The sequence below is a fragment of the Coregonus clupeaformis genome, unplaced genomic scaffold (assembly GCF_020615455.1).
Source record: "Coregonus clupeaformis isolate EN_2021a unplaced genomic scaffold, ASM2061545v1 scaf0115, whole genome shotgun sequence".
In the NCBI taxonomy this organism is placed as follows: Eukaryota; Metazoa; Chordata; class Actinopteri; order Salmoniformes; family Salmonidae; genus Coregonus; species Coregonus clupeaformis.
In genome coordinates, this window is record NW_025533570.1 from 179,136 (window position 1) to 193,765 (window position 14,630).

General features: G+C 48.8%; 1 protein-coding gene across 12 annotated transcripts in view; it reads right to left on the bottom strand.

The window, feature by feature from the left end:
* The window catches only part of LOC121543307 (focal adhesion kinase 1), a 162,139-nt gene that overhangs the window by 56,863 nt on the left and 90,646 nt on the right, over nt 1–14,630 (bottom strand). For all 12 annotated transcript variants that reach the window (XM_041853101.2, XM_041853091.2, XM_041853093.2 and 9 more), the window contains one exon: nt 2,996–3,052. In XM_041853101.2, the coding sequence (XP_041709035.2) occupies nt 2,996–3,052 (57 nt within the window). The remainder of the gene's footprint in view (nt 1–2,995; nt 3,053–14,630) is intronic.

A 14,630-nucleotide genomic window follows, 5' to 3' on the forward strand; every position in this document is an offset into this window, starting at 1 on the left:
CTGTTATGATAGAAAGTAGACTATGGAGTCGTGTGGACAACACTCTTAGAAAAAAGGGTTCCAAATGTCACGATCATCATAATGAGTGGAGCAAGGCGCAGCGTGATATGCGTACATCTCTTTAATAGTGTACTTAGCAACACGATACAAATAACAAAACAACAAAACGAAACGTGAAGTCCTCGGTCATACACAAACCTACACGGAACAAGATCCCACGAATCACAAGTGCACAAAAGGCTGCCTAAGTATGGTTCCCAATCAGAGACAACAAGCAACAGCTGATTCTCGTTGCCTCTGATTGAGAACCACCCCGGCCAACATAGAAACACATAACCTAGAACAGAACATAGGAAACGAAACATAGACACTACACAAAGAAACTAACACCCTGGCTCAACATACAAGAGTCCCCAGAGCCAGGGCGTGACACCAAAAGGGTTATTCCGCTGTCCCCATAGGATAACCCTTTTTGGTTCCAGATAGAACAGTTTTTGGTTTCAGGTAGAACCCTTTTGGGTTCCATGTAGACCCTTTCTACCTGAAACCAAAAAGGGTTATTCAAAGGGTTCTCCTATGGTTCTCCTATTCTCCTATGGGGACAGCCGAAGAACCATTTTAGGTTCTAGATAGCACCTTTTTTTTCTAAGAGTGTAGGACAAAGGACAGATATGTCATGAAAAATGAAATGTTGAGAGGAAACTGTTTGAATAAGCAGTCAAAGCAGCAGTGACAGCAGAACACACAGTCGCAGTCACAATCACAGTCAGTCACAGTCACAGTCACAATCATAGTCATAGTCACAGTCACAGTCATAGCCAGTTCATTCTACTAACAGTGATCCACAGATCCACCTCATGCACTCTGTGTTGGGTATTCCCTGTGTACATATGATTCTAGCTATTTGTGAACTACTCTCTATGAACAGTAATAGTTATAGATGAACATAAAATAACTGACAAACATACAGTGGGGAGAACAAGTATTTGATACACTGCCGATTTTGCAGGTTTTCCTACTTACAAAGCATGTAGAGGTCTGTAATTTTTATCATAGGTACACTTCAACTGTGAGAGACGGAATCTAAAACAAAAATCCAGAAAATCACATTGTATGATTTTTAAGTAATTAATTTGCATTTTATTGCATGACATAAGTATTTGATACATCAGAAAAGCAGAACTTAATATTTGGTACAGAAACCTTTGTTTGCAATTACAGAGATCATACGTTCCCTGTAGGTCTTGAACAGGTTTGCACACACTGCAGCAGGGATTTTGGCCCACTCCTCCATACAGACCTTCTCCAGATCCTTCAGGTTTCGGGGCTGTCGCTGGGCAATACGGACTTTCAGCTCCCTCCAAAGATGTTCTATTGGGTTCAGGTCTGGAGACTGGCTAGGCCACTCCAGGACCTTGAGATGCTTCTTACGGAGACACTCCTTAGTTGCCCTGGCTGTGTGTTTCGGGTCGTTGTCATGCTGGAAGACCCAGCCACGACCCATCTTCAATGCTCTTACTGAGGGAAGGAGGTTGTTGGCCAAGATCTCGCGATACATGGCCCCATCCATCCTCCCCTCAATACGGTGCAGTCGTCCTGTCCCCTTTGCAGAAAAGCATCCCCAAAGAATGATGTTTCCACCTCCATGCTTCACGGTTGGGATGGTGTTCTTGGGGTTGTACTCATCCTTCTTCTTCCTCCAAACACGGCGAGTGGAGTTTAGACCAAAAAGCTCTATTTTTGTCTCATCAGACCACATGACCTTCTCCCATTCCTCCTCTGGATCATCCAGATGGTCATTGGCAAACTTCAGACGGGCCTGGACATGCGCTGGCTTGAGCAGTGGGACCTTGCGTGCGCTGCAGGATTTTAATCCATGACGGCGTAGTGTGTTACTAATAGTTTTCTTTGAGACTGTGGTCCCAGCTCTCTTCAGGTCATTGACCAGGTCCTGCCGTGTGGTTCTGGGCTGATTCCTCACCTTCCTCATGATCATTGATGCCCCACGAGGTGAGATCTTGCATGGAGCCCCAGACCGAGGGTGATTGACCGTCATCTTGAACTTCTTCCATTTTCTAATAATTGCGCCAACAGTTGTTGCCTTCTCACCATGCTGCTTGCCTATTGTCCTGTAGCCCATCCCAGCCTTGTGCAGGTCTACAATTTTATCCCTGATGTCCTTACACAGCTCTCTGGTCTTGGCCATTGTGGAGAGGTTGGAGTCTGTTTGATTGAGTGTGTGGACAGGTGTATTTTATACAGGTAACGAGTTCAAACAGGTGCAGTTAATACAGGTAATGAGTGGAGAACAGGAGGGCTTCTTAAAGAAAAACTAACAGGTCTGTGAGAGCCGGAATTCTTACTGGTTGGTAGGTGATCAAATACTTATGTCATGCAATAAAATGCAAATTAATTACTTAAAAATCATACAATGTGATTTTCTGGATTTTTGTTTTAGATTCCGTCTCTCACAGTTGAAGTGTACCTATGATAAAAATTACAGACCTCTACATGCTTTGTAAGTAGGAAAACCTGCAAAATCGGCAGTGTATCAAATACTTGTTCTCCCCACTGTATATTCCAGTTAAGTGAAGAACAATCCAAATAAAACTGCTACAAAAGTAGTAGACACAAAACTTAACCATGAAAATAAAAGATGAAGAACTGAAAGACACCTAACAACAACTTGACCCCTGTAGCTATGGTGCTTTGAGAGAACTCCAGTCTCAATGACTCCAGGAAGGAATGTGGTAACAACAACCAATCAGAAAGTGGGGCACACTTCTCCAAACTGGGTTAAGGCTGTGTACTAGAGGCCACGATTCAAAGGCACTCAGGGTCTGGAGAGAACATCTGGTCTTCCAGGGGAGTTTGGTCTGCAGCTCACCACTGAGAGCCACTCTAAAACCGAGCACAGCTGCCTGTCGCTGCCTCCCTCCTCCTCAGCACATGATCCCTTGCTTACTCCGTGTCTGACAGATGCTACGGTACTCACTGGAGGGCATGGTGTACGTATCCTCCTCATCTACGATCTCTGCATAGTCGTCAGTCTCTGTGGAAATAAGAGAGTGACACACGGTGAGCCCAACAGTTTGAGAGAGAGAGAGAAATAGAGAGAGAGAGGGAGAGACAGAGAGAGGGACAGAGAGAGAGACAGAGAGAGACAGAGAGAGTGAAATAGAGAGAGAGAAAGAGAAATAGAGAGAGAGAGAAATAGAGAGAGAGAGAAATAGAGAGATAGAGAGAAATAGAGAGAGAGGGGTGAGGATAATTAACAGCAGCATTCTGAATCTAAGCAGGATAGTCCCACATGACACACAAGAGTTAGGCTAGGCATTAAGTTGTTTAACCACCTCTAGACTTGTACTTAACTTACCTTTAGTACAATAAAGTACCTTTTCCAAAAACCCACCATTTCAAAGTTGTTAACCCTTAACAACAACCCGACCCCCCCCCCTCCACACATACGACAAACAGCCCAGCTCTGTGATATGCCTCTCTGTGCGTTCTCCCACCATGTGTTCCTCAGGTCTGAGCTGTGCTCCAATAGCAGCAGTGGTATTTGAGTGAGGGGAGGAGGGGAGGAGGAGTGAGGGACAACAGTTTTTTTCCCCCAGAGAACGGTCTACAGGAAAAACAGATTGAGTCATGGGTAACTCCAGAGTCACTGTGTGAGCCTGTCTATCCTGACTGCTCTGCTTTTAAGGAAGAAGCAACAGTTTCCAGGAAAAGAGGAATGTTGAGACAGCCCTGCTTTCGGCAGGCTGAGATAAAGAAAAAAAGCTGCTGATAACAGTCAAATGATTTGATTTGACTAATGACTAGTGTTAAAAAGCTGTGAAATGCTATGATAGTGTGTCATTATTACTGAATGAAGAAAATACTCAAGATAAGGGTTACTCAAAAATATCAGAGCACTCTGAAAAGTGTCAGAATGTACCCAAATATATAAACAGAGTGACAGAATAATATGACCCTTTCTAAACAAAAGGAGGACCCCGCATATCATTGTAGAAGCCCTATGTTTAATAACACAGATACACAAGCACACAGATTAGGAACTGGGAAAAAGAAAGGGACAAAAGGTTTAATTTTACCATCCCCATTTAAATCCCCTGCAAATCCACGTAGGTAGCATGCACAGGTTAGAGAGAGAGAGAGAGAGTGAGATAGAGAGAGAGAGAGAGAGAGAAAGAGTGAGAGAGAGAAAGAGAGAGAGAGACAGAGAGAGAGAGAGAGAGAGAGAGAGAGAGAGAGAGAGAGAGAGCGAGAGAGAGAGAGAGCGAGAGAGAGAGAGAGAGAGAGAGAGAGAGAGAGAGAGAGAGAGAGAGAGAGAGAGAGAGAGAGAGAGAGAGAGAGAGAGAGAGAGAGAGAGAGAGAGAGAGAGAGAGAGAGAGAGAGAGAGAGAGAGAGAGAGAGAGGAGAAAAACACAGGTTAGGGCATTTACTGGCCCTCTGAGAGAAAGTTGACAGCAACATAACATGCGTTTAAAGGTCAAAACCAAGTTGCAGCCACTTCTTATTGGCTCTCAGGGGATTCCCCCAGACATTGATAGGGGTGTTGATAGTAAGAGGCTGCCAAGTGAGTAACATACTCAGGTCAAAGAGACACCTCACTGTAAGTAGGGTCTCACACACACACACACACACACACACACACACACACACACACACACACGAGCAAATAACAGAGAAACTAAAGGTTTAGGAGAAGAAGGACTAAACGTAACTTCAGAGAGCGTCTCAGTCAGTTGAGCAACATTGGAATGGAAGTCCCGGTGCAGTTTTTGTGTTGAGCTGAATTATTTTGTTACATCCTCTGCAGAGATATTTCATTTTATCAGGGTCATACGAAGTCTGCAGAGATATTTCATTTAATCAGGGTCATACAAAGTCTGCAGAGAGATTTCATTTTATCAGGTTCATCAAAGTCTGCAGAGAGATTTCATTTTATCAGGGTCATACAAAGTCTGCAGAGACATTTCATTTGATCAGGGTCATACAAAGTCCATGACCACTCAGAGAAGAGAGGAAAACAAACACTTCTAAGACCCTGCCAACTTTCATCTAAACATTCTGCATCAGAACTATATCAACTGAACCCTGCACGACCTTATAGTGTCATAATAACAACGTAATGTCAGAGAATAAGAGAGATATACAACATGAGAGTACATCAAACTACAGTGATGCCTGAGCACATCTAGCATGGGTCGTCAGCACCCTATTTCCTATGTAGTGCACTACTTTAGACCAGGGTCCAAAGTAGTGCACTATATAGGGAATAGGGTGCCATTATATAGGGAATAGGGTGCCACAACAAGACTTCTCCCCAGTACCATCATGTGCCATCATGACGAACCATCAAACAGGCAAAGAGTCAATACAGGACTAAGATTGAATCATACTACACCGGCTCTGACGCTCGTCGGATGTGGCAGGGCTTGAAAACTATTACAGACTACGAAGGGAAGCACAGCCGCGAGCTTCCCAGTGACACAAGCCTACCAGACGAGCTAAACCACTTCTATGCTCGCTTCGAGGCAAGCAACACTGAAGCATGCATGAGAGCACCAGCCGTTCCGGATGACTATGTGATCACGCTCTCCGTAGCCAATGTGAGTAAGACTTTTAAGCAGGTCAACATTCACAAGGCCGCAGGGCCAGACGGATTACCAGGACGTGTACTCCGAGCATGTGCTGACCAACTGGCAAGTGTCTTCACTGACATTTTCAACATGTCCCTGACTGAGTCTGTAATACCAACATGTTTCAAGCAGACCACCATAGTCCCCGTGCCCAAGGACACTAAGGTAACCTGCCTAAATGACTACCGACCCGTAGCACTGACGTCTGTAGCCATGAAGCGCTTTGAAAGGCTGGTCATGGCTCACATCAACACCATTATCCCAGAAACCCTAGACCCACTCCAATTTGCATACCGCCCCAACAGATCCACAGATGATGCAATCTCTATTGCACTCCACACTGCCCTTTCCCACCTGGACAAGGGGAACACCTACGTGAGAATGCTATTCATTGACTACAGCTCAGCATTCAACACCATAGTGCCCTCAAAGCTCATCACTAAGCTAAGGATCCTGGGACTAAACACCTCCCTCTGCAACTGGATCCTGGACTTCCTGACGGGCCGCCCCCAGGTGGTAAGGGTAGGTAACAACACATCTGCCACACTGATCCTCAACACGGGGGCCCCTCAGGGGTGCGTGCTCCTCAGGGGTGCGTGCTCAGTCCCCTCCTGTACTCCCTGTTCACCCATGACTGCATGGCCAGGCACGACTCCAACGCCATCATTAAGTTTGCCGACGACACAACAGTGGTAGGCCTGATCACCAACGAACTATCATGGTCCAAACACACCAAGACAGTCGTGAAGAGGGCACGACAAAGCCTATTCCCCCTCAGGAGACTGAAAAGATTCGGCATGGGTCCTCAGATCCTCAAAAAATTCTACAGCTGCACCATCGAGAGCATCCTGACTGGTTGCATCACCGCCTGGTATGGCAACTGCTTGGCCTCCGACCGCAAGGCACTACAGAGTGTAGTGCGTACGGCCCAGTACAGTGGGGAAAAAAAGTATTTAGTCAGCCACCAATTGTGCAAGTTCTCCCACTTAAAAAGATGAGAGAGGCCTGTAATTTTCATCATAGGTACACGTCAACTATGACAGACAAATTGAGAAAAAAAAATCCAGAAAATCACATTGTAGGATTTTTAATGAATTTATTTGCAAATTATGGTGGAAAATAAGTATTTGGTCACCTACAAATAAGCAAGATTTCTGGCTCTCACAGACCTGTAACTTCTTCTTTAAGAGGCTCCTCTGTCCTCCACTCGTTACCTGTATTAATGGCACCTGTTTGAACTTGTTATCAGTATAAAAGACACCTGTCCACAACCACAAACAGTCACACTCCAAACTTCACTATGGCCAAGACCAAAGAGCTGTCAAAGGACACCAGAAACAAAATTGTAGACCTGCACCAGGCTGGGAAGACTGAATCTGCAATAGGTAAGCAGCTTGGTTTGAAGAAATCAACTGTGGGAGCAATTATTAGGAAATGGAAGACATACAAGACCACTGATAATCTCCCTCGATCTGGGGCTCCACGCAAGATCTCACCCCGTGGGGTCAAAATGATCACAAGAACGGTGAGCAAAAATCCCAGAACCACACGGGGGACCTAGTGAATGACCTGCAGAGAGCTGGGACCAAAGTAAAAAGCCTACCATCAGTAACACACTACGCCGCCAGGGACTCAAATCCTGCAGTGCGAGACGTGTCCCCCTGCTTAAGCCAGTACATGTCCAGGCCCGTCTGAAGTTTGCTAGAGTGCATTTGGATGATCCAGAAGAGGATTGGGAGAATGTCATATGGTCAGATGAAACCAAAATAGAACTTGTTGGTAAAAACTCAACTCGGTCGTGTTTGGAGGACAAAGCATGCTGAGTTGCATCCAAAGAACACCATACCTACTGTGAAGCATGGGGGGTGGAAACATCATGCTTTGGGGCTGTTTTTCTGCAAAGGGACCAGGACGACTGATCCGTGTAAAGGAAAGAATGAATGGGGCCATGTATCGTGAGATTTTGAGTGAAAACCTCCTTCCATCAGCAAGGGCATTGAAGATGAAACGTGGCTGGGTCTTTCAGCATGACAATGATCCCAAACACACCGCCCGGGCAATGAAGGAGTGGCTTCGTAAGAAGCATTTCAAGGTCCTGGAGTGGCCTAGCCAGTCTCCAGATCTCAACCCCATAGAAAATCTTTGGAGGGAGTTGAAAGTCTGTGTTGCCCAGCGACAGCCCCAAAACATCACTGCTCTAGAGGAGATCTGCATGGAGGAATGGGCAAAAATACCAGCAACAGTGTGTGAAAACCTTGTGAAGACTTACAGAAAATGTTTGACCTGTGCCATTGCCAACAAAGGGTTTATAACAAAGTATTGAGAAACTTTTGTTATTGACCAAATACTTATTTTCCACCATAATTTGCAAATAAATTCATTAAAAATCCTACAATGTGATTTTCTGGAAAAAAAATCTCATTTTGTCTGTCATAGTTGACGTGTACCTATGATGAAAATTACAGGCCTCTCTCATCTTTTTAAGTGGGAGAACTTGCACAATTGGTGGCTGACTAAATACTTTTTTTCCCCACTGTACATCACTGGGGCCAAGCTTCCTGCCATCCAGGACCTCTATACCAGGCGGTGTCAGAGGAAGGCCCTCAAAATTGTCAAAGACTCCAGCCACCCTAGTCATAGACTGTTCTCTCTGCTACCGCACGGCAAGCGGTACCGGAGTGCCAAGTCTAGGTCCAAAAGACTTCTCAACAGCTTCTACCCCCAAGCCATAAGACTCCTGAACAGCTAATCATGGCTACCCGGACTATTTGCACTGCCCCCCACCCCATCCTTTTTACGCTGCTGCTACTCTGTTAATTATTTATGCATAGTCACTTTAACTCTACCCACATGTACATATTACTTCAACTACCTCAACTAGCCGGTGCCCCCGCACATTGACTCTGCACCGGTACCCCCCTGTATATATAGTCTCCCTACTGTTATTTTATTTTACTTCTGCTCTTTTTTTCTCAACACTTTTTTGTTGTTGTTTTATTTTACTTTTTTATTAAAAATAAATGCACTGTTGGTTAAGGGCTGTAAGTAAGCATTTCACTGTAATGTCTGCACCTGTTGTATTCGGCGCATGTGGCCAATAACATTTGATTTGATTTGATCATATTGGGGGACTTGAGTTTCACACAAGCATCTCTCTATTATTTCTGAGTGTTCTGCCAGTGTGCTGTGTCAATGGGGCCATATGCACACAGGCCTGTCTGTCCCCTGCTCCACCCTGCTCCATCCACCCTCTCAATCAGCTCTCTATTTGACACTCACCCAGTAGAGTCATTAACATTCTACTGTGATGCGGTCCAGAGACTGAGGGAAGTGCTCTGTGACATTTAAACTGGAGAGATGGGGAGGAGAGGACGGACACACACACACACACACACACACACACACACACACACACACACACACACACACACACACACACACACACAGTGTTAAGGTGATAGATGAGGTGCTGTGGGGTGAGGATGTATTGCCAGAGTCAGACAGTCCTTGGCTGGCAGGTGAAACGTAACGTTGGGTGTAATTTGTGCCATCGGCCTGATCTGGTCCTGATGGGTGATTCATAGTGATGTTTTACAGAGCTGTCTGATAACAGACTGATGGTTGATTCATAGTGATGTTTTACAGAGCTGTCTGATAACAGACTGTCACGGTTTACTAAGCCAGAACCCAGAAGCAGACCAGGACAAGGTAAGTGGTGTCAAAGGTGAGTGTTTATTTAACTGATCCACGAGTGCTGCTGAATAATCCAGGGAACAGAGCGGGCGGCGTGGATAAATTGTTGAGGGTGCAGTAGTTGGTCCAATGATGGCTCGGCAGCCGCCGACCATCAGGCAGAGGTTGGGTGAAGGTTCCGGACGAGTGACTGCAGGGAGAACAAAACGGAGGTAAGCATACAACAAGCAAACAAGGTGCAAAACAACAAAACTAATGCTCTAAGCTCTAAGACTGATCCGCTGATAAACATACTGTTCATGGCTAACGATCCGGCAGGGAATGGATGTTAGGCCAGAGCCTAAGAAGGGTGATGATCAGGACCAGGTGTGCAGATTGCTGATGGGATGCAGGTGCGGAAATCAAGAGAGCTCCCGCCTAGCAACGTTGCCCGGCAACCAGGCAGGGAGCGTTCCAGAACCCTCGGGAAACTGGAGATCACGAGCAGAAAAACTAGTACACAGACCGGACCCGACTCAGACTGCCGGGATCGTTACAGTACCCCCCCTCCGACGAACGCCACCGGGCGGACTCCCGGAGCGCCAGGATGGAGGCGGTAGAAGTCACGAATGAGGTCAGCATCTAGGATCTGTCGCCGCGGAATCCAACTCCTCTCTTCAGGACCATACCCCTCCCAGTCCACGAGATACTGGAAACCCCGGCCCCGCCGTCTGGAATCCATGATGCGTCGCACCGTGTAGGCAGGACCACCTCCGATCATCCGAGGAGGAGGAGGAGGAGGCGGAGGAGGCAACAGAGGACTGAGGAAAACAGGCTTGAGGCAGGAGACATGAAAGGTGGGATGGACTCTGAGCGTCCTCGGGAGTTTGAGTCGAACTGCCACCGGATTGATCACCTTCTCCACCACAAACGGACCAATGAACTTGGCAACAACTTCCTAGACTCAGTCCGTAAAGGAAGATCCCGTGTGGCCAACCAGACCCTATCTCCGATGGTATAGGTGGGAGCGGGGATCCGGCGACGATTCGCCTGGAGCTGATACCGGTCCGAAACTCTAAGGGAGTGCCTTTCTGGCCCGATGCCAGGTCCGGTGGCAACGACGAATATGGGCCTGAACAGAAGGCACTGAGAGCTCCTTCTCCTGAGAAGGGAACAAGGGAGGTTGGTAGCCATACAGGCACTGGAAGGGAGACATCCCAGTGGCAGATGTAGGGAGAGTATTGTGGGCATACTCAACCCAAGGCAACTGAGAGACCCAGGAGGTGGGGTTGGAAGAGACCAGGCAGCGTAGCGTGGATTCCATCTTCTGGTTGGCTCTCTCCGCCTGACCATTAGATTGGGGGTGAAAACCAGATGTGAGACTGACTGTAGCTCCAATGGCCAAACAGAAGGACTTCCAGACAGCAGAGGTAAACTGAGGGCCACGGTCGGAAACGATATCACTGGGCAAACCGTGGACCCTGAAAACCTCCCTAACCAGGATCTCGGACGTCTCCGAGGCAGAGGGAAGCTTGGCAATTGGCACAAAGTGGGCGAACTTGCTGAATCTGTCCACGATAGTCAGAACGACCGTGTTCCCCTCAGAAGCGGGCAACCCAGTGACAAAGTCCAGGGCCAGATGCGACCATGGTCGCCGGGGAATAGGAAGGGGGGTGAAGTAGTCCAGAGCTGGGCCGATTGGTACTCTTATTCTGCGCACACACTGGACAGGCAGCAACATAACCCCGAGTATCCTCGGCCATGGCAGGCCACCAAAAAGCGTCTGCGAAGAAACGCCATCGTCCGAGCCACGCCAGGGTGACAAGCCATCTTGCTGGCGTGGGACCATTTGAGGACCGCAGGACGAACCGACTCAGGCACAAACAACCGACCGGATGGACCGTTACCGGGACCGGGCTGCGTCCGAAGGGCCGCCATCACCTCCTCCTCAATCTTCCACCTAACAGCTCCCACGACGCAGTTCCGGGGGAGAATTGTCTCGGTCTTGGACCCACTCTCCTCCGTCTTGGAGAACATCCGAGACAAGGCGTCCGCCTTGCCGTTCTTAGATCCAGGTCGGAACGTCAGGGAAAAAATTGAATCGTCCGAAAAACAACGCCCACCTGGCCTGACGGGAGTTGAGACGTCTAGCCGATTGCACGTAAGCAAGATTCTTGTGGTCAGTCCAGACAATAAACGGTTGCTCCGCCCCCTCCAACCAGTGGCGCCACTCCTCCAAGGCAAGTTTCACCGCGAGAAGCTCCCGGTTACCCACATCGTAATTCCTCTCCGCAGGCGAAAGGCGACGAGAGTAGTAGGCGCAGGGATGGAGTTTACTGTCCGTGGAGCATCGCTGCGACAGGATGGCGCCAACTCCCACATCAGACGCGTCCACTTCAACGACGAACTGACGGGCCGTGTCCGGTTGAGAGAGAATCGGTGCGTTGGTGAATCGCCTCTTCAAATCCAGAAACGCTCGATCCGCCTCCGGATTCCACTTGAAGCTCCTGATACTGGAAGTCAAGGCAGTTAACGGAGCGGCCACACGGCTGTAATCCCGGATGAATCTGCGGTAGAAATTCGCAAACCCCAAAAATCTCTGGAGCTGCAATCTCGTACCGGGCTGGGCCCATTCCAGAACCGCTCTAACCTTCTCCTGGTCCATCCTAATCTCTCCCCTGGAGATGATGTACCCGAGAAAGGATGTCGTGTGGGCGTGAAACTCGCACTTCTCGGCCTTCACGAACAGGCGATTCTCCAACAATCGCTGCAGAACCTGCCGGACATGCTGGACGTGGTCGGAAGGTTCCTTCGAGAAGATCAGAATGTCATCCAGGTAAACAAACACAAAGAGACCGATCATATCTCTCAGGACGTCGTTCACCATACTCTGGAATACCGCTGGAGCATTGGTCAGTCCAAACGGCATCACCTGATACTCGAAGTGACCCATCGGTGTATTGAAACCCGTCAACCACTCGTCTCCCTCTCTGATCCGGGACCATGTGATACGCATTGCGTAGGTCTAGCTTGGTGAACACCGTAGCACCCTGTAAGGAGTCGAAGGCAGAACTCATCAAGGGCAGGGGATACTTGTTCTTGACCGTGATGTCATTCAACCCCCGATAATCAATACACGGTCGAAGAGAGCCATCCTTCTTACCCACAAAGAAGAATCCTGCCCCCAGGGGTGATGACGAGGGACGAACGAGACCAGCAGCTAGGGACTCCTTGATGTAGGTCTCCAAAGCCTCACGTTCAGGGCGGGAGATACTGTATAACCTTCCCTTGGGGTAGACAGCTCCAGGGAACAGGTTGATGGCACAATCATATGGTCGGTGGGGAGGGAGTGACAGAGCCTTCTGCTTACTGAACACTTCCCCCAAATCGTGATATGTCTCGGGAACCAGGGACAAATCTGGGGGTTTAGCCTCAATCACCTGACTGGGAACCGAATGGGGACAGGCAGTCTTGAGACAGTTAGCATGACAATCAAGGCTCCAACTCGTTACCTTGCCCGTCACCCAATCGAACGTGGGATTGTGTTCCTTCAGCCAGGGGTATCCAAGGACCAGAGGAACATGGGAAGACGGCAGAATGAAGAATGAAATCATCTCCGAATGATTCCCCGACAACAGCATCTTAACCGGTTCAGTCCTCATCGTGATACGTGCCAGACTACTGCCGTTCAGAGTGGTCGCTTCAATGGCTTCCGGCAATTGCTCCTTGGAAAGCCCCAGCTGTTCCACCAACTCGGCATCAAGAAAGCTTCCATCGGCACCTGAATCGATAAAAGCGTTAATCGCTAAGCTCTGATTCCTGTTCACAAGGGTAGCCGGGAAACGGGGTCTGACAGAGGTATTGAGAGGTCGAAACTGGCTCGCTAAAAGTCCTCCCAACTTTAGCGAGCCGCGCAGTTTGACGACCGCCGGGAACAGGTGGCGAGGTAATGTCCCGAACCACCACAGTAGAGGCAACAGTTAGTCCACGTCTGAGTTGGCGTTCCTCCTTGGTTAACCCGTGCCGCCCTACTTGCATTGGTTCAGAATCGGGAGACAGGACCTCTCCACTAATCCTGTGTGGTGGACGATGATCGACGTATTCTGGTCCAATCCCCGACCCGACTGGAACCTGAGAAGCTGATCGATTGGACGGACCCCATTGCTTCTCCCTCCTTCGCTCTCGGACTCGATTATCCACCCGAATAGACAAGGCTACCAAGCTGTCCAGGTCACTAGGCTCCGGATAGGAGATCAACTCATCCTTGAGCTGCTCCGACAGACCCTGGTAAAAGGCCGCTTGCAGAGACTCCTCATTCCACCCACTCTCCACAGCCAACGTCTTGAACTCGATCACGAAGTCGGCCACGCTGCGAGTTCCTTGGTGAAGCGAAAACAGGCGCCTAGCTGCGTCCCTCCCTCGGACGGAATGGTCGAAGAGCTTCCTCATCTCGGCCGTGAACCCCTGGTATGAAGCCATGCAGGGGTCTTGTCGTTCCCAAACGGCTGAAGCCCACTCCAGCGCTCGACCACGCAGCAACTCAATCACAAAGGCTATCCTAGCCTTGTCTGTGGCATAAGAGTAGGGCTGTAGATCGAACACTAACCCACACTGCATAAGGAAAGAACGGCATCTTCCCAGCTCCCCCTCATATTTATCCGGCGTCGGAACCTTGGGCTCACGGAAGGACACAGCTCCAGACGCGGCAGGCGAGATGGGTGAAACCGGTAGTGGATCGTCCACCGGAAACTTGCGCTGGTTCTGGACCTCCGTCAGACCGGTAGAAAGGTTCCGAACTGCCAACGCGATCTCCTGTAGCTCCGTGCTATGATGGCCCAACATCTTCTCCTGATGGGTAATGGCATGGCGAACAGAGTCCAGGTCCGCTGGGTTCATTACTGGCCGGATCGTTCTGTCACGGTTTACTAAGCCAGAACCCAGAAGCAGACCAGGACAAGGTAAGTGGTGTCAAAGGTGAGTGTTTATTTAACTGATCCACGAGTGCTGCTGAATAATCCAGGGAACAGAGCGGGCGGCGTGGATGAGTTGTTGAGGGTGCAGTAGTTGGTCCAATGATGGCTCGGCAGCCGCCGACCATCAGGCAGAGGTTGGGTGAAGGTTCCGGACGAGTGACTGCAGGGAGAACAAAACGGAGGTAAGCATACAACAAGCAAACAAGGTGCAAAACAACAAAACTAATGCTCTAAGCTCTAAGACTGATCCGCTGATAAACATACTGTTCATGGCTAACGATCCGGCAGGGAATGGATGTTAGGCCAGAGCCTAAGAAGGGTGATGATCAGGACCAGG